Genomic DNA, 27604 nt, shown 5'->3' with positions numbered 1-27604 from the left:
TCGTCAGTGAAACGTAAAAATTATGACAATACAAAGATTTTCATTTAATCATTTTTTTCCCTCCGGTTTCTCCATCAGAGCTTTCGGGGAACTATTGTCTTTGACATCACAGGTTCTTCTCCACTTGTCGCAAATTCATTCATTCGGGTGGGATCCACGCGATAGACCCAGCGCTGGGCCAATAGACAAAGGATAGCACGTGATCTCTCAAACCCGCTCCCTGAGCTCGGCCAAGGTCCGCGCATGCTCAGCTCACCATCCGTTGTTCCGGTTGAAAGGTCAAGCCCCGCCCCTCATACGCTCCAATTGCTTGGAGGACCCGTCACCGCTCGGTCCTCCAGTCCCGCCCCGCTCTTCCTATTGGTCCGGAGCTCCCGTCAATCACCCGGGCAGTGTGAGCTGAGCATGCGCGGTCCTTGGCAGCAGCGCTGATACATAAGGTGAGAGAGCTCAAGAAGCGGTGTTGTGAACCCTGGGGAGACGCGGGCCACTCACACCCCGAGCTCAGGGAGCGGGATCATGAACCCCGGGGGGGACGCGGGCCGCTCACACCCCGAGCTCAGGGAGCGGGTTCATGAACCCCGGGGGTACGCGGGCCGCTCACACCCCGAGCTCAGGGAGCGGGTTCATGAACCCCGGGGGGACGCGGGCTGCTGACACCCCGAGCTCAGGGAGCGGGTTCATGAACCCCGGGGGGACGCGGGCCGCTCACACCCCGAGCTCAGGGAGCGGGTTCATGAACCCCGGGGGGACGCGGGCTGCTGACACCCCGAGCTCAGGGAGCGGGTTCATGAACCCCGGGGGGACGCGGGCCGCTCACACCCCAAGCTCAGGGAGCGGGTTCATGAACCCCGGGGGGACGCGGGCCGCTCACACCCCGAGCTCAGGGATAGGGTTCATGAACCCCGGGGGGACGCGGGCCGCTCACACCCCGAGCTCAGGGAGCGGGTTCATGAACCCCGGGGGGACGCGGGCCGCTCACACCCCGAGCTCAGGGAGCGGGTTCATGAACCCCGGGGGGACGCGGGCCGCTCACACCCCGAGCTCAGGGAGCGGGTTCATGAACCCCGGGGGGACGCGGGCTGCTGACACCCCGAGCTCAGGGAGCGGGTTCATGAACCCCGGGGGGACGCGGGCCACTCACACCCCGAGCTCAGGGAGCGGGATCATGAACCCCGGGGGGGACGCGGGCCGCTCACACCCCGAGCTCAGGGAGCGGGTTCATGAACCCCGGGGGTACGCGGGCCGCTCACACCCCGAGCTCAGGGAGCGGGTTCATGAACCCCGGGGGGACGCGGGCTGCTCACACCCCGAGCTCAGGGAGCGGGTTCATGAACCCCGGGGGGGACGCGGGCCGCTCACACCCCGAGCTCAGGGAGCGGGTTCATGAACCCCGGGGGGACGCGGGCCGCTCACACCCCGAGCTCAGGGAGCGGGTTCATGAACCCCGGGGGGGACGCGGGCCGCTCACACCCCGAGCTCAGGGAGCGGGTTCATGAACCCCGGGGGGACGCGGGCCGCTCACACCCCGAGCTCAGGGAGCGGGTTCATGAACCCCGGGGGGACGCGGGCCGCTCACACCCCGAGCTCAGGGAGCGGGTTCATGAACCCCGGGGGGACGCGGGCCGCTCACGCCCCAAGCTCAGGGAGCGGGTTCATGAACCCCGGGGGGACGCGGGCCGCTCACACCCCAAGCTCAGGGAGCAGGTTCATGAACCCCGGGGGGATGCGGGCTGCTCACACCCCGAGTGCGGCCCCAGGCCCCATTATTAAAACACTCAACATTATCCGCTTCACAAACACCCGGGGTGGGCCTCAGGCCCCGAACAAGAGCCTCTGGGCCGGGCGTTTGCCCCGAGCGGGGCGGCAGCTGCGGGGCTTTCTCCCGGTGACAGGCCCGGGGTAATGGCCGCCATCTTGAGAGGCTCAGGGGGCAGCAGGGCACATGCGCGGCTCCCTTGGCTGGAACCAGGAGGAGAGAATTTTGTCAATTTCTGTCCTGGACCCTCAGTGATGGCTTTTGTAAACTCCTTTTACAGGGTGTGAGAAGGGCAGCATTTACTCACTGCAAACTCAAACCAACAACAACTTACCTTTATATAGCACCTGTAAAATATCAGAGTATTGCAGTCAGACAATAATTGACACATATACTTTGTTTGTGGTCCAGTGCACAACTTCACAACTGTAACAATTTTATTGCGGTTGCTGTGAAGACTGCGCTCACTCTACTCGTACACCTGGTCTCCAAAGGAGGCAAAACAGGACTAATGCTGCCGAGTTCAGCTCTTTTTGATCAGAAAATATCAACTATTTAGCCACGGCCCAGGAAAGTCCTATTTAGATTAAACTTCTTCACCCAGAGAGTGCTGAGAATGTGGAACTTGCTGCCACAGGGAGTAGTTGAGGCGAAGTGCATGGATGCATTTAAGGGGAAGCTGGATAAACACATGGGAGCAAGGAATAGAAGGAGATGCTGATAGGGTGAGATGACGAGAGATGGGAGGAGGCTCGTGTGGAGCATAAACACCGCATGGACCAGTTGGGCCGAATGGCCTGTTTCTGTGCTGTACAATCTATGTAATTCTATGTAATAAGAGAGGAAAGAATGTTCCATAGAAACTAGAATTATCTGTTCTGCATTTTTTTTTCCTGAACTTACAGTGATCTCTTTTGTAAACTGCTTTTACAGGGAATATCATCAGCATTTGAATGTGGAAGGAGTAATGTTTGCCTGTTCTGTCTGTGGGAAAAGATTTCAAACATCAGTGTGACTGGAAAAGCACTGAGACACACACACCCGAGTGAGAGTGTTCCAGTGCACTGACTGTGGAAAGAGCTTTAACCAGTTACACAGCCTGAAAAAACATCGCACCATTCACAGCAGGGAGAAACCGTACACGTGTTCTGTGTGTGGACAAGGCTTCAACTGATCGGACAACCTGGAGAGACGCAAGGACACTTGCACCATGGAGAAACTGTGGAAATGTGAGGACTGTGGGAAGGGATTCAGCTCCCTGTACCGGCTGGAAACTCATCGACGCAGTCACACCGGGGAGAGGCCATTCACCTGCTCCACGTGTGGGAAGGGATTCAGTCAGTCATCCCAGCTGGTGAGACACCAGCGGGTTCACACTATGGAGAGGCCGTTCACCTGCACTGTGTGTGGGAAAGGATTTGCTCAATTAACCAACCTCACTGAACACCAACTTGTTCACACTGAAAAGAGACCCTTCAAATGTTCTGACTGTGAGAAGAGCTTTAAAAGCACAAGAGATCTGCTGACACACCAACACACTCACACTGGGGAGAGGCCATTCACCTGCTCTGTGTGTGGGAAGGGATTCACTAATTCATCCCACCTGCTGAGACACCAGCGAGTTCACACTGGGGAGAGGCCGTTCACCTGCTCCATGTGTGGGAAGGGATTCAGTGATTCATCCACTCTGCTGAGACACCAGCGAGTTCACACTGAGGAGAGACCATTCACCTGCTCTGTGTGTGGGAAGGGATTCAATCAGTCATCCAACCTGCTGAAACACCAGCGACTTCACACTGGGGAGAGGCCGTTCACCTGCTCCTTGTGTGGGAAGGAATTTGCTCGATTAACCAGTCTCACTAAACACCAACTTGTTCACACTGAAAAGAGACCCTTCAAATGTTCTAAGTGTGAGAAGATCTTTAAAAGCACAAGCGATCTGCTGACACACCAACACATTCACAGCGGAGAGAGGCCATTCACCTGCTATGTGTGTGGGAAGGGATTCACTGATTCATCCACTCTGCTGAGACACCAGCAAATTCACACTGGAGAGAAGCCGTTCATCTGCTCGGTGTGTGGGAAGGGATTCACTCAGTCATCCCAACTGCTAAGACACCAGCGAGTTCACACTGGGGAGAGGCCATTTACCTGCTCCATGTGTGGGAAGGGATTAATTGATTCATCCACTCTGCTGAGACACCAGCGAGTTCACACTGGGGAGAGGCCATTCACCTGCTCGGTCTGTGGGAAGGCATTCACTCGGTCATCCCACCTGCTGACACACCAGCGAGTTCACAAGTGACTGCAGGGGTTGGATTCTGCTGTTTTTGCTGCTGTTAACCATATCCAGGACTGAACCATGTTCATTCTGACAGGTGGGGTTTGTTTCTGCTGATGAGAATACCTCCTGTAACTGGGCTGGAGTTTAATATTCTGGATAAATGTCAAATACACAGCATTGAGTATTTCTTTCCTCCAAGGTAAGAGGAGACTAATTGATGTCCTGTGACCGACTGTTCCATTTTTGGGCCCTTTCTCCTTTCTAACTCTAGATTATCTCAGTTCTAACACCTTCAGTTACTCTCAAGTCCCAGCTCCCCACACCTTCCAGAGAGCCTGTAATAGAAAATGACTGAAGATTTACCCCAGTGTAACTATTGCTGTTATCTAAGGAAAAAGGCTTGTATTTCTATCGCACCTTTCACAACCTCAGGACGTCCCAAAGGGCTTTACAGACAAGGAAGTACTTTTGAAATGTTGTCACTGTTCTAATGTAGGAAATTTGTGCACAGCAAGCTCCCACAAACAGCAATGTGATATTGACCAGATAATCTATTTTTCAATGACGTTGATTGAGGATGGAAGGGGATGTGTAAAGAGATGGTCTGTGTATGGAGATGTGAAATAAGGAGACAGTGTGTGTGTGTGATAGTGACACAGCCTTGTGGTCACAGTCAGAACAATGACAGATATCCTTGTTACGGTTTGGGCAGGGCCAGGTCAATAATGTAGTAAACAAGTTAAATATAATTATCGCCAGTGTAGTCACAGCTTAGAAACATAGAGAAACATAGAAAAATAGGAGCAGGAGTGGGCCATTCGGCCCTTCGAGCCTGCTCCACCATTCAATATGATCACTATCTCAATACCATATTACCGCGCTCTCCCCATACCCCTCGATGCCTTTTGTGTCTAGAAATCTATCTATCTCCTTCTTAAATATATTCAGTGACTTGGCCTCCACAGCCTTCTGTGGTAGAGAATTCCACAGGTTCACCACCCTCTGAGTGAAGAAATTTCTCCTCATCTCAGTCCTGAGACTGTGACCCCTCGTTCTAGACCCCCCAGCCATGGGAAACATCCTCCCTGCGTCCAGTCTGTCTAGCCCTGTCAGAATTTTATACATTTCAATGAGATCCCCACTCAGTCTTCTAAACTCTAGTGAATACAGGCCTAGTCGACCCAATCTCTCCTCATACGACAGTCCTGCCATCCCAGGAATCAGTCTGGTGAACCTTCGCTGCACTCCCTCTATGACAAGTATATCCTTTCTTAGGTAAGGAGACCAAAACTGCACACAGTACTCCAGGTGTGGTCTCACCAAGGCCCTGTGTAGCTGTATTAAGACATCCTTGCTCCTGTTCTCAAATCCTCTTGCAATGAAGGCCATTATACCATTTGCCTTCCTAACTGCTTGCTGCACCTGCATGTTTGCTTTCAGTGACTGGTGTACAAGGACACCCAGGTCCCTCTATACATCAACATTTCCCAATTTATCACCATTTAAATAATACTCTGTCTTTCTGTTTTTCCTACCGAAGTGGATAACTTCACATTTATCCATGTTATACTGCATCTGCCATGTATTTGCCCACTCGCTCAACTTGTCTAAATTGCCTTGAAGCCTCTTTGCATCCTCCTCACAACTCACAATCCCACCTAGTTTCGTGTCATCACCAAACTTGGAAATATTACATTTGGTTCCCTCATCCAAATCATTGATATATACTGTGAATAGCTGGGGCCCAAGCACTGATCCCTGCGGTACCCCACTAGTCACCACCTGCCACCCCGAAAAAGACCCATTTATTCCTACTCTCTGTTTCTTGTCTGTTAACCAGTTTTCAGTCCATGCCAGTATATTACCCCCAATCCCATGTGCTGTAATTTTGCACACTAACCTCTTATGCGGGACCTTATCGAAAGCCTTCTGAAAATCCAAATACACCACATCCACTGGTTCTCCCTTACCTATTCTACCAGTTACATCCTCAAAAAACTCCAGTAGGTTTGTCAAACACGATTTCCCTTTCATAAATCCATGTTGACTTTGTTTAATCCCATTGATATTTTCTAAGTGCCCTGTTATCACATCCTTTATAATAGACTCTAGCATTTTCCCTACTACTGATGTTAGGCTAAACATTTCTTTAAACATAGCTTATTAGAACAGACCTGTGGAAAAGAGAGCTCTGAATCCACTGTATTATCCCTGTTCTCCGAATCAGGTAACTATACTCTGTCTGTATTTTTGCAGTGCTGTTAATAAAGTCAGTGTAAGACAATCTGTTGTTGTGAGCTTGATTATCTGGTGTCTGAAACCACAAGACTCAATTTTTAGAGTCAACAAGATGAACAAGTAAACACATCACGACCCAATACCCCAGCTCTATAGTCACAGGAGAATGTCTGTTATCACACTCCTTGAGTGGACAGAATAAAGAAGGATCTCAACTCGAAGAACCTCTAGAATCATTTGTAAATACATTTAAAATCCTGACAGGTTCCACCTGTCAATTTCCATTACAGTCAATGGAAGATGAGAGAATGGTTGAGAGTAGGGGTGAAAGAGGAGTTGGGGTGAGGGGGGTTGGAGAGTAGGGGTGAAAGAGGAGTTGGGGTGAGGGGGTTGGAGAGTAGGGGTGAAAGAGGAGTTGGGGTGAGGGGGGTTGGAGAGTAGGGGTGAAAGAGGAGTTGGGGTGAAGGGGGTTGGAGAGTAGGGGTAAAAGAGGAGTTGGGGTGAGGGGTTGGAGAATAGGGGTGAAAGAGGAGTTGGGGTGAGGGGGGTTGGAGAGTAGGGGTGAAAGAGGAGTTGGGGTGAGGGGGGTTGGAGAGTAGGGGTGAAAGAGGAGTTGGGGTGAGGGGGGTTGGAGAGTAGGGATGAAAGAGGAGTTGGGGTGAGGGGGGTTGGAGAGTAGGGGTGAAGGAGGAGTTGGGGTGAGGAGGTTGGAGAGTAGGGGTGAAAGAGGAGTTGGGGTGAGGGTTGGAGAGTAGGGGTGAAAGAGGAGTTGGGGTGAGGGTGTTGGAGAGTAGGGGTGAAAGAGGAGCTGGGGTGAGGGGGTTGGAGAGTAGGGGTGAAAAAGGAGTTGGGGTGAGGGGGGTTGGAGAGTAGGGGTGAAAGAGGAGTTGGGGTGAGGGGGTTGGAGAGTAGGGGTGAAAGAGGAGTTGGGGTGAGGGGGGTTGGAGAGTAGGGGTGAAACAGGAGTTGGGGTGAGGAGGGTTGGAGAGTAGGGGTGAAAGAGGAGTTGGGGTGAGGGGGGTTGGAGAGTAGGGGTGAAAGAGGAGTGGGGTGAGGGGGGTTGGAGAGTAGGGGTGAAGGAGGAGTTGGGGTGAGGGAGTTGGAGAGTAGGGGTGAAAAAGGAGTTGGGGTGAGGGGGGTTGGAGAGTAGGGGTGAAAGAGGAGTTGGGGTGAGGGGGTTGGAGAGTAGGGGTGAAAGAGGAGTTGGGGTGAGGGGTGTTGGAGAGTAGGGGTGAAAGAGGAGTTGGGGTGGGGGTTGGAGAGTAGGGGTGAAAGAGGAGTTGGGGTAAGGGATTGGAGAGTAGGGGTGAAAGAGGAGTTGGGGTGAGGGGGGTTGGAGAGTAGAGGTGAAAGAGGAGTTGGGATGAGGGGGGTTGGAGAGTAACAACAATAATGTGACTCTGAGCCACATGAGGTGATATTAGGACAGATGACCAAAAGCTTGTTCAAAGAGGTAGGTTTTAAGGAATGTCTTAAAGCAGTAACGAGAGGTAGAGAGGCGGAGAGGTTTAGGGAGGGAATTCCAGAGCTTGGGGCCTCGACAGCTGAAGGCATGGCCGCCAATGGTGGTGTGATTAAAATCGGGGATGTGCAAGAGGCCAGAATTGGAGGAGTGCAGAGATCTCAGAGGTTGTAGGGCTGGAGGAGTTTACAGAGATAAGGAGAGGGGAGGCCATGGAGGAGTCCTCTGGTGCTGGAATCAAGAACAAGAGGCCAGAATCTTAAAATTAGAGCTCGGCCATTCAGGGGTGAAATCAGGCAGCACTTTTTCACACACAGGGTAGTAGAAATGAGGAACTCTCTCCCCCAAAGGGCTGTGGATGCTGGGGGTCGATTGGAGCATTCAAGACTGAGATGATCGATTTTTGTGAGGTAATTGTTCCAAGGGATGTGGAATAAAGGCGGGTCAATGGAGTTAAGATACGGATCAGCCCTGATCTAATTGAATGGTGGAGCAGGCTCGAGGGGCTGAATGGCCGCCTCCTGTTCCTAATGTTCCTGTGACACACTCAGAAATACCCCGGAGCAGTGAAATCCCACTGGGCCCCAGCACATGCTCAATGGAAAGCCCAGGTCAAGGGCAAACCCAGCGTGCCCTCTCTGAACCCAGTTTGCTGCTCCCTCTGGGCCCAGCACTGCCTGCACCCCCGGCACACGGCAGTGGAATTTCAGCCTCAGTGTTACAAGTTTCATCGGTTACAGTCTGGAGAGAGGAATAATTCAATCTGACACCGAGCTGTGTGATTGGTTCAGTCTCCACTAATATTGACTGTCAGAAATGCCCAAGAAGCAGTTTTTGACTAATATTGGCTCCCAGGGATGAGGAATTCATAGAGTTTTTTAAAATTCATTCATAGGATGTTGGCCTCACTGGCAAGGTCAGTATTTATTGCCCATCCCTAATTGCCCTTGAGAAGGTGGTGGTGAGCTGCCTTCTTGAACCGCTGCCGTCCGTGTGGTGAAGGTGCTCCCACAGTGCTATTAGGGAGGGAGTTCCAGGATTTTGACCCAGTGACGATGAAGGATCGGCGATATATTTCCATGTCAGGATTGTGAGTGACCTGGACGGGAACTTGGAAGGGATGGTATTCCCATGCGCCTGCTGCCCTTGTCCTTCTCGGTGGTGGAGGTCACGGGTTTTGGAGGTGCTGCCAAAGAAGCCTTGGTGAGTTGCTGCATTGCATCTTGTAGATGGTACACACTGCAGCCACGGTATGCCGGTGGTGGAGGGAGTGAATGTTTAACGTGGTGGATGGGGTGCCCAACCATCTTCAGCTGTTTCATCAATGACCTTCCCTCCATCATAAGGTCAGAAGTGGGGATGTTCGCTGATGATTGCACACTGTTCAGCACCATTCGAGACTCATCATATGCAGCAAGACCTGGACAACATTCAGACTTGGGCTGACAAGTGGCAAGTAACATTCGCACCACACAAGTGCCAGGCAATGACCATCTCCAACAAGCGAGACTCTAACCACCTCCCCTTGATATTCAATGGCATTACCATCGCTGAATCCCCCACTATCAACATCCTGGGGGTTACCATTGATCAGAAACTGAACTGGACCAGCCATATAAATACTGTGGCTACAAGAGCAGGCCAGAAGCTGGGAATTCTGCGGCGAGTGTCTCACCTCCTGACTCCCCAAAGCCTTTCCACCATCTACAAGGCACAAGTCAGGAGTGTGATGGAATACTCTCCACTTGCCTGGATGAGTGCAGCTCCAACAACACTCAAGGAGCTCGACAACATTCAGGATAAAGCAGCCCGCTTAATTGGCACTCCATCCACCACCTTCAACATTCACTCCCTCCACCACCGGCGCACTGTGGCTGCAGTGTGTACCATCTACAAGATGCACTGCAGCAACTCGCCAAAGCTCCTTCAACAGCACCTTCCAAACCCACGACCTCTACCACTTAGAAGGACAAGGGCAGCAGATGCATGGGAACATCACCACCTACAAGTTCCCCTTCAAGCCACACACCATTCTGACTTGGACCTGTATCGCGTTCCTTCACTGTCGCTGGGCCAAAATCCTGGAAGTCCCTTCCTAACAGCATTGTGGGTGTACCTACACCATATGGACTGCAGCGGTTCAAGAAGGCGGCTCACCACCATCTTCTCAAGGGCAATTAGGGATGGGCACTAAATGCAGGCCCAGCCAGCCAGTGACGCCCACATCCCATCAATGAATAAAAAAAAAGTGGTCAGCTTTGTCCTGTATGGTGTCGAGCTTCTTCAGTGTTATTGGAGCTGCACTCATCCAGGCAAGTGGAGAGAATTCCATCACACTCCTTACTTGTGCCTTGTAGATGGTAGAAAGGCTTTGGGGAATCAGGAGGTGAGACACTCGCCGCAGAATACCCAGTCTCTGACTTGCTCTTGTTGCCACAGTATTTATGTGGCTGGTCCAGTTAGGTTTCTGGTCAATGGTGACCCCCCAGGATGTTGATGGTGGGGGATTCAGCGATGGTAATGCCACTGAATGTCAAGGGGAGGTGGTTAGACTCTCGCTTGTTGGAGATAGACATTGCCTGGCACTTCTGTGGCGCGAATGTTACCTGCCACTTATCAGCCCAAGCCTGAATGTCATCCAGGTTCTGTTGCATGCGGGCATGGACTGCTTCATTATCTGAGGAGTTGTGAAATGCCATAAACACTGTGCAGTCATCAGTGTACATCACTATTATTGACCTTATGTTGGAGGGATGGTCATTGATGAAGCAGCTGAAGATGGTTCGGCCTAGGACACTGCCCTGAGGAACTCCTGCAGCTATGTCCTGGGGCTGTACCACAACCATCTTCCTCTGTGCTAGGTATGACTTCAGCTAGTGGAGAGTTTTCCCCTGATTCCCATTGACTTCAGTTTTACTAGGGCTCCTTGGTGCCACACTCGATCAAATGCTGCCTTGATGTCAAGGGCAGTCACTCTCACCTCACCTCTGGAATTCAGCTCGTTTGTCCATGTTTGGACCAAGGCTGTAATGAGGTCAGGAGCTGAGTGATCTTGGCGGAACCGAAACTGGATATCAGTGAGCAGGTTATTGGTAAGTGCCGCTTGATAGCACTGTCGATGACACCTTCCCTCACGTTGCTGATGATTAAGAGTAGACTGATGGGGCGGTAATTGGCCAGGTTGGATTTGTCCTGCTTTTTGTGGACAGGACATACCTGGGTAGTGTGAGCTGAGCATGCGCGGGAGGCTGATTGTTGAGCACTGCGCATGCACGGGAGGCTGATTGTGGAGCAGTGAGATGCGCATGCGCGGGAGAGACTGATTGTTGGGCAGAGTGAGCTGAGCATGCGCGCGAGAGGCTGATTGTCGGGCAGTGTGAGCTGAGCATGCGCGGGAGAGGCTGATTGTTGGGCAGTGTGAGGTGAGCATGCGCGGGTGGCGAGGCTGCAGCAGGTCAGAGGGAGGCGGGTTAATGAACCCCGGGGGGGACGCAGGCTTCACACACCCCGAGTGCGGCCCCAGGCCCGATTATAAGAGCAGTGAACATTATCCGCCCCCACCCGCGGGTTCACGTTTCACTCCGGCCCGAATCTCAACAAAGCGCCAAACTCCGGGACAGATAGGAAGTGAGTCAGGGAGCGTCTGTAAATGGAGCAGAAATGGAGACTGGTCAGGGAGCGACTGTAAATGGAGGAGAAATGGGGACTGGTCAGGGAGCATTTGTAAATGGAGGAGAAATGGTGACGATTAGGAGGACATAGGCAGGCTGGTGCAGTGGACAGACATGTAACAAATGAAATTTAATGCAGAGAAGTGTGAAGTAATGCATTTTGGAAGGTCGAAAGAGGAGAGGCAATATAAACAAAATGGTACAGTTTTAAATGGAGCGCTGCAACAGAGAGACCTGGGATTGTGTGTCCACAAATCTTTGAAGATGGCAGGACAAATTAATTGTTAAAATAGCACACAGGATCCTTGGCTTTATTAACAGAAGCACAGAGTACATAAGCGAGGAAGTTATGCTGAACCTTTATAAATCTCTACTTCGAGTATTGTGTCCAATTCTGGGCACCACACTTTAGACAAGACCTCAAGGCCTTGGAGAGGGTGCAGAGGAGATTTACTCAGATGGTGCCAGGGATGAGGGGGGTCAGTTATCTGGAGAAGCTGAGATTGCTCTCCTTCGGGCAGAGAAGGTTAAGGGGAGATTTAATAGGGGTGTTCAAAATTATGAGGGGTTTTCATAGAGTCGATAGGATAGTAGATGTTTCCACTGGCAGGAGGGTCGGTAATCAGAGGACACGGAATTAAAATAATTGGGCAAAAAGCCAGGGGGGAGGTGGGGAGAGACTTTTTAAATCAGTGACTTGTTGTGATCTGGAATGCACTGCCTGAAAGGCTGGTGGAAGCAGATTCAACAGTAACTTTCTAAAGGGAATTGGATAAATACTTCCAAAGGAATATTTTCCAATCTATGAGGAAAGAGCCGGGCAGTGGGACTAATTCAATGGCTCTTTCAGAGAGCAGCACAGGCACGATAGACTGAATGGCCTCCTCCTGTGCTGTATGATTCTGTGAAATGGTGACGGTCAGGGAGAGCCCAGCACCAAAACACGGAGATATTACAGATAGACAGGGAAGGCCAGAGTGTTGGAAACAAGGGGAGAGAGCACAGACACCCAGCCAGAGTCAGCACCTTTAGGGGAGGAGAGGGAGGAACCAGTGAGTGTAGAATTGAACCCAGCCAGAGTCAGCACCTTCAGGGGAGGAGAGGGAGGGGAACCAGTGAGTGTGGAACTGAACCCAGCCAGAGTCAGCACCTTCAGGGGAGGAGAGAGAGGTACCAGTGAGTATAGAACTGAACCCAGCCAGAGTCAGCACCTTCAGGGGAGGAGAGAGAGGTACCAGTGAGTGTAGAACTGAACCCAGCCAGAGTCAGCACCTTCAGGGGAGGAGAGGGAGGGGAACCAGTGAGTGTAGAACTGAACCTGTAGTGTATGTACCTTTAAGAGAGAACTACTTTTACAGCTCCTGTATACTGTAGTACCGGCAGTGACCACACCTGTATATAAGCCTTGAGCAGGCATCTGTACTGTTAGTTTTTAGACTACCCTCATCCAGTAAACACCTGTTGATTGTTGATCTGCAGTCTCCGTCTATTTATTGAAGAACACCATACCTTAAGATTCACGGATTCAACAGTGGCGACGAGGTCGATTTGAATCTACCTGCAACTCTGCATTTCCTTCCAAGGATTTGCTCCGGGAGGACGGTGGAAGAAAGTCGAGGCCAGAAGCACGGGCGTCGACCACGAGCAACCGCCCAGTCATCCGGCATAGAGTGAACATCGCAGTAGAGGCTGTTGAGAGCTGGGCTTGGTTCTCCAGCCACGACGATCCAGCAACAGACTGGCAACAGGTACAGCGCAGACCCTTCCCGGACAGCGGCGGCTGGAGCCGACCAACGGCACAGAAAAGGCCGAGCAGCGTCGACGGGGTAAGAGAGAGGGTAAAGCGCACAGGGCACAGCCGGGGGTTGAAGACCGAGCGGCGTCGACGGAAAACAAAAAGAGAGAGAGGGTAAAGCACAGCCGGGGTTCAGGACCGAGCGGCGGCAATGAGAGAGGCGCACAGGAGAACGCGCAGAGCGCAGCCAGGGCTCAAGGGCTGAGCAGCATCCGCGGGGAAAGAAAGGAAGCGCGGGAGACGCCATTTGAGCCGCGGAGAAGAAGGGAGAGCGCGGGAAACGCCATTTTTGAAGCCGCAGCAGAGAAGAAGGGCGAGCGCGGGAAGAAAGGAAAGCGCGGGAGACGCCATTTTGAGCCAGCGGAGAAGGGAGAGCGCGCGGGAGATGCCATTTTAGACAGTCTAACCACACCCAGGGATGCCAAAGAGTGGCAGTGTCACTGTGTTCGACAATGAAGTCGAAGATTGGGCGACATATGTGGAACGCATTGAGGTGTACTGCAAGGCGAATGAAGTGCCAGATGCCAGGAAAGCACTGGTTTTGTTGAATTCCATGGGTGCAAAAACGTATGGCTTACTGCGAAACCTAATAACCCCAGAGAAGCCAGTGGATAAGGATTTCGAAAACATAGTGGAAATCCTACAGGACAACTTAAACCCCACACCGCTGCTGATAGCAGAAAGATTTAAGTTCCACAAAAGGAACCAGCATAAAGACGAAAGTAATGCTGAGTATTTAACGGAATTGCGCAAGCTATCGAAACACTGCCAGTTTGGAATGGGACTAGCAGATACGTTACGGGACAAGTTTGTGTGTGGGCTTCAAAGTGAAGGAACCCAGAAACGGCTTCTATCAGAAAAGGATCTTACGCTGGACAAGGCTTTCAGCATGGCAGTATCACACGAAGCAGCCGCACGGGGCGCTGCAGAGATACAACGGAGACCGCAAGAATATGGCACCAATGAAATGTCATATGGAGTAGGGAAGTGTTATCGCTGCGGCAGAACAACACATGACCAGAAGGATTGTTGGTTCAAGGACCAAGTGTGCAGACAGTGTGGAAAAGCAGGACACATAGCAAGAGTCTGCAGGTCAGGGAAGAAAATCAGCAGCAAGAAATCTCCACAGGAGAAGTACAAAAAGGTACATAAGGTGATGGACAGTAGTTCAGACGAACAGAAAAGTGATACAGACTCTGGAAGCAAGGAGCTGGGTTGTCTGAAACTACATAAGGTAATCAAAATGTAGGATCACCAGACTATCTGGGTCACGCTCAAGATAGACGGAGTCCAAGTGAAAATGGAATTGGACACAGGATCAGCCCTAACAGTCATAAACCGAAGGGACTACAAGCGGCTATTCTCACATATACCCTTGAAAGCTACAGAGATTGTCTTGAAGACGTACACGGGGCAAAAAGTCTACCCCAAAGGAAAAATAAGGGTGAACGTGATATACAAAGGCCAGGAAATACCAAAAATGGACCTATATGTATTGCCAGATGGAGCACTACCACTACTAGGACGTGAATGGATCCGGAAGATACAATTAGATTGGCATTCCATACAGGCATTGAAGGTTGAGGCCAAAAAGGATGACGACATCACACCTGGACGACTGTCAAAAATGCTAACTGACGCACAAGAAGTGTTCCAGGAGGGACTCGGTACACTAAAAGGCATAACAGCGACGATTAAAATCAAGGAAAATGCAAGCCCAAAGTTTTTTAAGGCCAGACCGGTGCCTTATGCAATCCGACCAGCCGTCGAAGCAGAGCTGGAAGGGTTGGAACGTTCAGGAGTACTGTCCAAAGTGGACTGGAGTGAGAGGGCTACACCCATCATTCCTGTAATGAAGAGGTCGTTGAGTAATATGCCTGGGGAACCAAAGAAGGTCCGCATCTGTGGGGATTTTAAGGTGACAGTGAACCCAATCCTTCACACGGTACAATATCCGCTTCCACGGATTGAAGATATTTTCACCTCGCTGTCTGGAGGAAAACGCTTCACTAAGATTGATCTGGCCCAGGCGTACCTGCAAATGGAGGTAGAAGAAGCCTCGAAACAATACCTCACGATAAACACTCGCAAAGGTCTCTACCAATACAACCGGCTGGTGTTCGGGGTAGCATCGGCTCCGGCTATTTGGCAAAGGGCAATGGATCAAGTCCTGCAAGGGATTCCAGGGACCCAGTGTTATTTGGACGATATCCTGGTCATGGGCGAAAATGACAGTGATCACCTCGCCAACCTGGAGAAGGTGCTCACTAGATTGAAGGAATATGGGCTACGAGCTAATCGCCACAAGTGCGAGTTTTTCTAGAAGCAGATCTCGTATTGTGGCCACGTTATTGATGAAGAGGGGTTACATAAGTCCCCTGAAAAGATTGAGGCAGTAGTCAAGGCTCCAGCACCGGAAAATGTGTCACAACTGAGGTCATTCCTCGGGCTGGTGAACTACTACCATAAGCTCTTACCAAATTTGTCTACAGTATTACACCCACTGAACACCCTACTGCAAACGGGGGTACCATGGAAGTGGAATGACGAATGTAAACGAGCTTTCCAGAAGTGCAAAGAATTGATCACATCAAAAGAGGTGTTGGCCCATTTCAACCCAGCACTACCAATTCGGTTGGCGTGTGATGCATCACTCTATGGTATTGGAGCGGTGCTGTCGCACAAATTCCCAGACAGGTTGGAGAGGCCAGTAACCTTTGCGTCTCGGTCACTAACCTCAGCTGAGCGCAACTATGCCCAGATTGACAGGGAGGCCCTCAGCCTAGTATGGGGAGTAAAAAAATTCAACCACTATCTGCATGGGCAGAAGTTCACCTTGCTGACTGACCACCAACCACTTGTCTCCATCTTTAATCCAAAGAAGGGCATTCCAGTGATGACTGCACAACGGCTACAAAGATGGTCCCTTTTTCTAGGGGTGAACCAATATGAAATAGAGTATAAGAGCACGAAACAGCATGGAAACGCTGATGGGCTATCACGCCTGCCACTGCCTACTGCGGAGGAAGCACCAGCAGTGGACCCTGTCAAAATATTTTATTCGTCGATAATTGAACGCTTGCCAGTAACTAACGCGGATATAGAGAAGGAGACCCGAAATGATCCGACACTGTCTCGGGTATATGATTTGACGGTGAACGGATGGCCAACACATGGCGACTCACTGTTGCCGGCATTCTCATCCAGAAGAGAACAGCTGTCAGTATGCCAGGGGACAGTGATGTGTGGATCCCGAGTGGTAATTCCACCCAAATTAAGGGAGAGAGTGCTCAATGAGCTTCACGAAGGCCATCTGGGAGGGGTGAAAATGCAAAGCCTTGCTAGGGCTTATGTGTGGTGGCCAGGGATCGATCAGCAAATCGAGGACCTGACAAAGAGCTGCTCAGGATGCCAGAAGGTCCAAAATGCACCACCACATGCCCCTCTACACCCATGGGAGTGGCCCTCCTCTCCATGGCAACGGGTGCATATTGATTTTGCTGGTCCATTCATGGACTCAATGTTCTTAATAGCAGTGGATGCGCACTCGAAATGGCCAGAGGTGATCAAAATGTCCTCCACCACTACGGAGAAAACGATTGCAGTCCTATGGACCATATTTGCCAGGAACGGCTTGCCAGAGCAGATTTGCTCTGATAACAGACCACAGTTTGTGTCCGAAGAGTTTCGGAAATTTATGAGAAGGAATGCGGTAAGGCATTACACATCCGCCCCGTATCATCCAGCCACAAATGGATTGGCTGAGCGGTTCGTACAAACCTTTAAAAAGGCAGTAAGGGCCATGTGCGATGATGACATTCCAATACAGCATAAGGTGGACAATTTCCTGTTAGCCTACAGAAATGCGACACATGCAGTTACCAACCAGACCCCGGCCATGATGTTCTTTAACCGAAGGTTGAGATCTCGTCTGGATTTGCTCAGACCAAATGTGCGAAGAAATGTTGAGGATAAGCAATTCCAGCACATCAATGAGAGGCCGACAAGGAGCTTCAATGTAGGACAACCAGTCTTGGCCCGCGACTACCGAGCAGAGAAATGCAACCCGGAACGATATGCACACGGCAGGGGCCACTAATGTACACAGTGGATGTCGGGGAAAACATTGTGAGACGCCATGTCGACCAGATCCTAGCGTCACAGGAACGAGTCAACCCCATGTCTCGCGTACCTGGGGATGAACCCGACATACCGGTAGCATCTACCCCAGAAACAGTAGCAGCGGAAACTGATGAACTAACCGATGACAGGGGGCCAGAATCGCCTCCGCACCAAGAACAAGACACTCAGGAAAGGCGCTATCCAGAAAGGATCAGGAAGCCGCCCCCAAAGACTGAATCTATAAATGGACTATTTCAGTTAAGTGTGCATGTTAAAGTGTTAACTGTTATTTGAATGTTATGGTACTGTTAATCTAAAAGGGGAGGAATTGTAGTGTATGTACCTTTAAGAGAGAACTACTTTTACAGCTCCTGTATACTGTAGTACCGGCAGTGACCACACCTGTATATAAGCCTTGAGCAGGCATCTGTACTGTTAGTTTTTAAACTACCCTCATCCAGTAAAAACCTGTTGATTGTTGATCTGCAGTCTCCGTCTATTTATTGAAGAACACCATACCTTAAGATTCACGGATTCAACAGAACCCAGCCAGAGTCAGCACCTTCAGGGGAGGGGAACCAGTGAGTGTAGAACTGAACCCAGCCAGAGTCAGCACCTTCATGGGAGGAGAGGGAGGGGAACCAGTGAGTGTAGAACTAAACCCAGCCAGAGTCAGCACCTTCAGGGGAGGAGAGAGAGGGGAACCAGTGAGTGTAGAACTGAACCCAGCCAGAGTCAGCATCTTCAGGGGAGGAGAGAGAGGGGAACCAGTGAGTGTAGAATTGAACCCAGCCAGAGTCAGCACCTTCAGGGAAGGAGAGGGAGGGGAACCAGTGAGTGTAGAACTGAACCCAGCCAGAGTCAGCACCTTCAGGGGAGGAGAGGGAGGGGAACCAGTGAGTGTAGAACTGAACCCAGCCACAGTCAGCACCTAGAATTGTCTGTTCTGAATTTCTATCCTGTACTCACAGTGAAGACTTTTGAAAACTGCTTTTACAGCATATTAGAAGGGGAGGATTTGCAAATGGGAAACTCAAACCAAACATCACATCAAGATCTGACAGAGTCACTCGATTCATCAGGACCTGAATATCATCGGCCTTTGAATGTGGAAGGAGAAATGTTTGTCTGTTCTGTCTGTGGGAAAAGATTTCAAACATCAGTGTGACTGGAAAAGCACCGAGACACACACACCCGAGTGAGAGTGCTCCAGTGCACTGACTGTGGAAAGAGCTTTAACCAGTTACACAGCCTGAAAAAACATTGCACCATTCACAGCGGGGAGAAACCGTACACGTGTTCTGTGTGTGGACGAGGCTTCAACTGATCGTCCAACCTGGAGAGTCACAAGCACTCCCGCACCACGGAGAAACCGTGGAAATGTGGGGACTGTGGGAAGGGATTCAGTTACCCGTGTGAGCGGGAAATTCATCGACGCAGTCACTCTGATAAGAGACCTTTTGAATGTCCTGACTGCGAGAAGAGCTTTAAAAGCAACAATGATCTGCTGAGACACCAGCGAGTTCACACTGGGGAGAGGCTGTTCACCTGCTCTGAGTGTGGGAAAAGATTCAATCAGTCCTCTCACCTCATTGACCACCAACGTGTTCACTCTAATAAGAGACCTTTTAACTGTTCTGACTGTGAGAAGAGCTTTAAATACAAAAGGGAACTGCTGAGACACCAAGAGACTCACACTGGGGAGAAACCGTTCACCTGCTCCGTGTGTGCGAACAGATTCAGTCGGTCATCCAACCTGCTGATTCACCAGCGAGTTCACACTGGAGACAGGCCTTTCACCTGCTCCGAGTGTGGGATGAGATTCACTTATTCATCCAACCTGTTGAGACACTGTCGAGTTCACAAGTGACTGCAGGGGTTGGATTCTGCTGTTATTGCTGCTGTTAATCACATCTGGGACTAAACCATGTTCATTCTGACAGTTGGGGTTTGTTTCAACTGATGTTAATAACTCCTATAACTGGGCTGGAGTTTACTATTCTGGATATAATGCTGATTCTGATCTCGGGGCTGCTTTAAGAAGTGCTGTCTGTGATCATTCCCCTTAATTCAGAGACTCTCATCAGAAATTAGTTTAGTTTATAATAAAATTATTAATTTTACTTTAATACTATATTAATCTTTGGTACAAAATCTACAAATCAGTGTCTGAAAGGTTCCACTGATAAACATAAGAACATAAGAATTAGGAGCAGGAGGGAGCCACACGGCCCCTCGAGCCTGCTCCGCCATTCAATAAGATCATGGCTGATCATCCACCTCAACTACACTTTCCCGCCCGAATAAGAACATCTCCAATTAGAAAGTGCTGATTAATCCTCGCTGACAATTCTTACTGACTTGCACGTTACACACAGTGGCACCTCCATTATGCACCAGAAAGAAGGGGAATGGGAATTGGTGGAGAATTGAGAATCCCCAAATGTTGCCCCTCCCGTCTGGTACAGCAATCCCCTCGGCACGGGAATGGAGACAAGTCCAATCCAAGTAACAGGCTGAGTTGAATCTTTCTGGGCCTATGGGATTGGTTTATATCAGACAGGAGGAGATTGGTGTCGGTGACTGTGGGATTGGTTTATATCAGACAGGAGGAGATTGGTGTCAGTGACTGTGGGGCTAGTTTATATCAGACAGGAGATGATTGGTGTCAGTGACTGTGGGGTTGGTTTATATCAGACAGGAGGAGATTGGTGTCAGTGACTGTGGGGTTGGTTTATATCAGACAGGAGGAGATTGGTGTCAGTGACTGTGGGGCTGGTTTATATCAGACAGGAGAAGATTGGTGTCAGTGACTGTGGGGTTGGTTTATATCAGACAGGAGATGATTGGTGTCAGTGACTGTGGGGTTGGTTTATATCAGACAGGAGGAGATTGGTGTCAGTGACTGTGAGGTGATTATTCCTTGATTAGTAAAAGTATTATGATTCGTTGTTTGTTAACTGCCTTGGGATATGTGTTGTAATCTCATTGGTAGTTGATGATCACATGATGTGTTGTGGCTACCTTAAATTCAGTCCTTTTCTAGCCTTAGTTGGGACTGGATGTAGAAAGATATGCTGCTAATTTTAAAGTTAATAAAGCCTAACTTTGGAAGGCAAATCTATTCTTTATTTCAATCAGACAGGCGGAGATTGGTGTCAGTGACTGGGATTGGTTTATATCAGACAGGAGGGGATTGGTGTTAGTGACTGTGGGATTGGTTTATATCAGACAGGCGGAGTTTGGTGTCAGTGACTGTGGGATTGGTTTATATCAGACAGGAGGGGATTGGTGCCATAGAGACATAGAAGATAGGAGCAGGAGTAGGCCATTCAGCCCCTCGAGCCTGCTCCGCCATTCGATGAGATCATGGCTGATCATCCAAACTCAGTACCCCATACCTGCCTTCTCCCCATATCCCTTGATACCTTTAGCTCTAAGAAATATATCTAACTCCATCTTGAATATATTTAAAGACTTGGCTGCAACCGCCTTCTGTGGTAGAGAATTCCACAGGTTCACCACTCTCTGGGTGAAGAAATTCTTCCTCATCTCTGTCCTAAATGGCTTACCCCTTATCCTTAGACTATGACCCCTGGTTCTGGACTCTCCGACCATCGGGAACATTCTACCTGCATCTAGTTTGTCCAGACCTGTCAGAATTTTATAAGTTTCGATGAGATCCCCTCTCATTCTTCTAAACTCCAGCGAGTATAAGCCCAATCGACCCAATCTCTCCTCATACGTCATTCCTGCCATCCCAGGGATCAGCCTTGTGAATCTTCGCTGAACTCCTTCCATGGCAAGAACATCCTTCCTCAGATAAGGCGACCAAAACTGCACACAGTACTCAAGGTGTGGTATCTCCAAGGCCCTGTACAACTGCAGCAGGACATCCTTGCTCCTGTACTCAAACCCTTTCGCTATGAAGACCAACATACCATTTGCCTTCTTCACCGCCTGCTGCACCTGCATGCTTACCTTCAGCGACTGGTGCACAAGGACACCCAGGTCTCGTTGCACTTCCACTTCTCCCAATCTACTGCCATTCAGATAATAGTCTGCCTTTCTCTTTTTGAGACCAAAGTGGATAACCTCGCATTTATCCACGTTATATTGCATCTGCCACGCTTCTGCCCAATCACCCAACCTGTCCAAATCATCCTGGAGTTTCTCGGTATCCTCCTCACAGCACACACGCCCACACAGCTTTGTGTCATCTGCAAACTTGGAGATATTACATCTAGTTCCCTTATCTAGATCATTAATGTATATTGTGAATAGCTGGGGTCCAAGGACTGATCCCTGCGGTACCCCACTAGTCACTGCCTGCCACTCGGAAAAAGACCCGTTAATTCCTACTCTCTGCTTTCTGTCCGCCAACCAGTTCTCTATCCAAGTAAATACCTTGCCCCCAATCCCATGTGCCTTAACTTTGAACGATAATTTCTTATGCGGGACCTTATCGAAAGCCTTTTGAAAGTCCAAATACACCACATCTACTGGTTCTCCCTTATCTATTTTCCCAGTTACATCCTCAAGAAATTCCAGTAGATTAGTCAAGCACGATTTACCTTTTGTAAATCCATGTTGACTTTGTCCGATCCTGTCAATGTTTTCCAAGTGCTCAGCTATTGCATCCTTTATAATGGACTCTAGCATTTTCCCCACTACCGATGTTAGGCTTACCGGTCTGTAATTCCCCACTTTCTCTCTACCACCCTTTTTGAATAGTGGGGTAACATTAGCTACCCTCCAATCCATGGGTACAGTTCCAGATTCATAGAAACATAGAGATAGGAACAGGAGTAGGCCATTCGGCCCTTCGAGCCTGCTCCGCCATTCAATGAGATCATGGCTGATCTTCATCTGAGATCTTAGCTGATCTTACCAGTTCAGTACCCCGTCCCCGCCTTTTCTCCGTAACCCTTAATCCCCTTAGCCTTCAGAAATATATCCAATTCTCTCTTGAAAATATTTATTGAATTAGCCTTCACAGCCCTCTGTGGCAGGGAATTCCACAGGCTCACCACTCTTTGAGTGAAGAAATTCTTCCTCATCTCTGTTTTAAATGATTTGCCCGCTATTTTTAGACTGTGGCCCCTGGTTCTGTGCTCCCCTGCCATTGGAAACATTCTCTCTGAATTCAGCCTGTCCAGGCCTGCCATAATTTTATATGTTTCGATGAGATCCCCTCTCAATCTTCTAAACTCCAGTGAGTACAAGCCCAAACTATTCAATCTCTCCTCGTAGGTCATTCCCGCCATTCCAGGTATCAGCCTGGTGAATCGCCGCTGCACTCTTTCCATGGCAAGAACATCCTTCCGCAGATGGGGCGACCAAAACTGTACACAATACTCCAGATGCGGTCTCACCAGCACCTTGTACAGCTGTAGTAAGGTATCCCTATTCCTATACTCGAACCCCCTTGATATGAAGGCCAACATACCATTTGCCGCCTTAATCGCCTGTTGCACCTGCATGCTCTCCTTCAGTGACTGGTGCACAAGAACACCCAGGTCCCTCTGCACTTCCCCATCTCCCAATCTATTGCCATTTAGATAATAATCTACCCTCCTGTTTTTACCCCCAAAGTGGATAACCTCGCATTTATCCACATTATAGTGCATCTGCCACGTATCCGCCCATTCCCCCAACCTGTCCAAATCGCACTGTAGCCTCCTGACATCCTCATCAGAGCCCACCCCTCCTCCTAGTTTAGTGTCGTCAGCGAATTTGGAAATATTGCATCCAATTCCCTGATCCAGATCATTTATATATATTGTGAACAGCTGGGGTCCCAGGACAGATCCTTGCGGCACCCCGCTGGTCACTGCCTGCCACTCCGAAAACGAGCCGTTTATTCCAACTCTCTGTTTTCTATCCGCCAGCCAGTTCTCTATCCACGTTAATACTTTGCCCCCAATCCCATGAGCCTTAATTTTGCATGATAATCTTTTGTGTGGAACCTTATCGAAGGCTTTCTGGAAGTCAAGGTACACCACATCCACTGGCTCTCCCCCATCTATTTTACCAGTTACTTCCTCAAAAAATTCCAGCAGATTAGTCAAACACGATTTACCCTTTGTAAATCCATGTTGACTCTGTCCGATCCTTTCCCCATTTGTCAAGTGCTCCGCTATTTTATCCTTAATAATGGACTCTAGCATTTTGCCCACAACCGATGTAAGGCTTACTGGTCTATAATTCCCTGCTTTCTCTCTACCCCCCTTTTTAAATATTGGGGTAACATTAGCTACCCTCCAATCCACGGGTACTGTTCCCGAGTCAATGGAGTTCCGGAAGATGATCCTTAGAGCATCTGCTATCTCCAGGGCCACCTCCTTAAGTACCCTAGGATGTAGTTTATCAGGCCCCGGGGATTTGTCGGCCTTCAGTCCCCTCAACTTACCCAACACCATATCCCTAGAGATACTAATTTCTGTCAGCTCCTCCCTCTCATTAGTCCCTATGTTTGCCGATATTCCTGGGAGGTTATTTGTGTCCTCCTTTGTGAATACAGAACCAAAGTATGAGTTTAATTGGTCTGCCATTTCCTTATTCTCCATTATATATTCTCCCGAATCGGACTGCAAGGGACCGACTTGGGATTTTACCAGTCTTTTCCTCCTGATATACCGATAAAAGCTTTTGCAGTCTGTCTTTATGTTTGCTGCAAGTTTACTTTCGTATTCTATTTTCCCCTTCCTGATTAATCCCTTTGTCCTCTTTTGCTGTATCCTGTACTGCCCCCAATCTTCCGGTCTGGTGCTTTTTTTTGCCAGTTGATATGCCCTTTTTTTTGATTTTATGCTGTCCCTAATTTCCCTCGTTATCCACGGTTGAGCCACCTTTTTAGGTTTATTTTTATGCCAAACCGGTATAAACATGTTCTGGAATTCTTCCATTCTATCTTTGAATGCTTGCCATTGTCTATCCACTGTCAATCCCCCCAGAAACACCACCCAATCAATCTTACCCAATTCCCGTCTCATACCCTCGTAATTCCCTTTATTTAAGTTCTGGACCTTAGTCTCTGATGCAATTTCCTCACTCTCCATCTCGACTGAGAGCTCGATCATATTATGATCGCTCTGACCCAAGGGGCCTCGTACAAGAAGATTGCTGATAAGTCCCTTCTCATTGCACAATACCCAGTCTAAAATGGCCTGATCTCGAGTCGGCTCCTCGACATATTGGTCCAGATAACCGTCCCGAAAACATTCCAGGAATTCCTCCTCCTCAGAATTTTTACTAATTTGGGTAGTCCAATCAATATGTAAATTAAAGTCACCCACGATGACAGCTGTGCTCTTATCGCACGCTTCTCTAATTTCCCTTTTTATGCCTTCCCTCACCTCCATATTACTATTTGGAGGCCTATATATCACACCCACTAACGTTTTCCTCCCCTTGCTATTTCTCATTTCTACCCATACAGATTCCGTTTCATCCGAGTTAATATCCTTCCTTTCCATTGCATTAATCCCCTCCTTTACCAGCAATGCTACCCCACCTCCCCTACCTTTTTGCCGATCCTTCCTAAATATTGTATATCCCTGGATGTTAAGTTCCCAGCCTTGCCCACCCTGCAGCCACGTTTCTGTAATCCCAATCAAATCATACTTGTTTACCTCTATTTCCACAACTAATTCATCCACCTTGTTCCTAATGCTTCTAGCATTAAGATACAAAGCCTTCAGGCTTGCTTTTTTCACACTCTCATTATGAATTAGTTTGGAAGATGATCAGCAATGCATCTACTATTTCTAGGGCCACCTCCTTAAGTACCCTGGGATGTAGATTACCAGGCCCTGGGGATTTATCGGCCTTCAATCAGGTCAATTTCCCTAACACCATTTCCCTACAAATACTGATTTCTTTCAGTTCCTCCCTCTCATCAGACCCTATGTTCTCCAACATCTCTGGGAGGTTATTTGTGTCCTCCTTTGTGAAGACAGAACTAAAATATGCATTTAATTGGTCTGCCATTTCTTTGTTCCCCATTATAACTTCCCCTGCTTCTGACTGCAAGGGACCTACACTTGATTTCACTAATCTTTTTCTCTTCACATATCTATAAAAGCTCTTACAGTCAGTTTTTATGTTCCCTGCAAGCTTACTTTCATATTCTATTTCCCCCTTCTTAATTAATCCCTTTGTCCTCCTTTGTTGAATCCTAAACTGCTCCCAATCCTCAGGATTACCGCTTTTTCTGGCCAATTTATGTGCCCTCTCCTTGGATTTAATGCTATCCCTAATTTCCCTTGTTAGCCACGGTTGAGTCACCTTTTTTATTTTATTCTTATCCCAAACTGGGATGAACAAATTCTGTAGTTCATCCATGCAGTCTTTGAATGTTTGCCATTGCCTATCCACCATCAACCCTTTGAGTGACATTCCCCAATCAATCCTACCCAATTCGTGCCTCATAACATTGTAGTTTCCTTTATTTAAATTCAGGACCCTAGTCTCCAAGTCAACTACTTCACTCTCCATCCTACTGAAGAATTCTATCATATTATGATCGCTCTGACCCAAGGGGCCTCGTACAACAAGATTGCTAATTAATCCTTTCTCATTACATAATGCCCAGTCTAAGATGGCCTGATCTCTGGTTGGTTCCTCGACATATTGTTTCAGAAAACCATCCCGTAAACATTCTAGGAATTCCTCCTCCACAGTATTTTTACTAATTTGGTTAGCCCAATCTATATGTAAATTAAAGTCACCCATGATAACTGCTGTGCCCTTACTGCATGCTTCTCTAATTTCCCTTTTAATGCCATCCCCAACCTCCGTATTACTGTTTGGAGGTCTATATACCACTCCCACTAACATTTTCTGCCCCTTGATATTTCTCAGATCTACCCATACAGATTCCGCATCATCAGAGTTAATATCCTTCCTTTCAATTGTGTTAATCCCCTCTTTAACCAGCAATGCTACCCCGCCTCCCTTTCCTTTTTGCCTAACCTTCCTAAATATTGAATACCCCTGGATGTTGAGTTCCCAGCCTGGAGCCATGTTTCTGTAATCCCAATCAAATCATATTCGTTTACCTCTATTTGCGCAGCTAATTCATCCACCTTGTTCCGAATGCTCCTTGCATTAAGACACAAAGCCTTCAGGCTTGTTTTAACGCTCTCAGACCTGTATGATTTATTATTTACTGTGACCATGTTTGATTTAAACCATTGAGTTCTTTGCCTTCTAATTTTGTTTTTCTCCTTCCTGTCTTTTGCTTTTTTACTTGTTTCCCTTTCCTCTGTCTCCCTGCTCAGGTTCCCAACCCCTGCCACTTTAGTTTAAACCCTCCCCAACAGCACTAGCAAACACTCCCCCCAGGACATCGGTTCTGGCCCTGCCCAGGTGCAAACCGTCCCGTTTGTACTGGTCCCACCTCTCCCAGAACCGGTTCCAATGTCCAAGGAATTTGAATCCCTCCTCCTTGCACCATTCCTCTAGCCACGTATTCATTTGAAATATCCTCCTATTTCTACTCTGACTAGCACATGGCACTGGTAGCAATCCTGAGATTACTACCTTTGAGGTCCTATTTTTAAATTTACCTCCTAACTCCCTATATTCTGCTTTTAGGACCTCATCCCGTTTTTTACCTATATCGTTGGTGCCTATGTGCACCACGACAACTGGCTGTTCACGCTCCCCCCTCCAAAATGTTCTGCAGCCGCTCCGAGACGTCCTTGACCCTTGCACCAGGGAGGTAACACACTATCCTGGAGTCTCGATTGCGGCCGCAAAAACGCCTATCTATTCCCCTTATAATTGAGTCCCCTATCACTATAGCTCTCCCGCTCTTTTTCCTCCCAGCCTGTGCAGCAGAGCCACCCATGGTGCCAGGAAGTTGGCTGCTGCTGCCTTCCCCTGATGAGTCATCCCCCCAACAGTATTCAAAGTGGTATGCCTGTTGGAGAGGGGGATGGCCACAGGGGATTCCTGCACTACCTGCCTGCGCCTCTTACTCTGCCTGCTGGTCACCCATTCCCTTCCTGCCTGTACACCCTTTACGTGCGGTGTGACCAACTCGCTAAATGTGATATCCACGATGTTCTCAGCATCGCGCATGCTCCAAAATGAATCCATCCGCAGCTCCAGTGCCGCAATGCGGTCTGTCAATAGCTGCAGCTGGATACACTTCCCACACACATGGTCGTCAGGGACACAGAAAGCATCCCTGATTTCCCACATAGAGCAGAAGAAGCATACTATGGGGCTGTTGCGTTGGTTTATATCAGACAGGAGGAGAATG

General features: G+C 49.1%; 1 protein-coding gene across 1 annotated transcript; it reads left to right on the top strand.

Annotated features, from left to right (window-relative positions):
• The first annotated feature begins 1888 nt into the window (after positions 1 to 1888).
• Positions 1889 to 19220, top strand: LOC147118823 (uncharacterized). Its single transcript, XM_085983977.1, has 2 exons — positions 1889 to 4052; positions 18731 to 19220. Exons 1-2 carry the CDS (start codon positions 2970 to 2972, stop codon positions 19199 to 19201), a joined length of 1554 nt encoding a protein of 517 aa, XP_085840103.1. The 5' UTR covers positions 1889 to 2969; the 3' UTR covers positions 19202 to 19220.
• The last annotated feature ends 8384 nt before the right edge of the window (positions 19221 to 27604 follow it).

Source organism: Somniosus microcephalus, chromosome 4, assembly GCF_052327205.1.
Source record: "Somniosus microcephalus isolate GS21.2 chromosome 4, FLI_Smic_1.0, whole genome shotgun sequence".
Classification (NCBI taxonomy): domain Eukaryota; kingdom Metazoa; phylum Chordata; class Chondrichthyes; order Squaliformes; family Somniosidae; genus Somniosus; species Somniosus microcephalus.
The sequence above is the reverse complement of the archived record's forward strand: the minus strand, read 5'-3'. Positions and strand labels throughout refer to the sequence as shown.

Bases quoted from the DNA above. Each gene is read 5' to 3' on its own strand.
- LOC147118823 (XM_085983977.1), top strand. From the start codon at position 2,970: ATGGAGAAACTGTGGAAATGTGAGGACTGTGGGAAGGGATTCAGCTCC. The intron at 4,053-18,730 runs GTTCACAAGTGA...GACTGTGGGAAG, and splicing joins ACCTGCTGACACACCAGCGA to GGATTCAGTTACCCGTGTGA.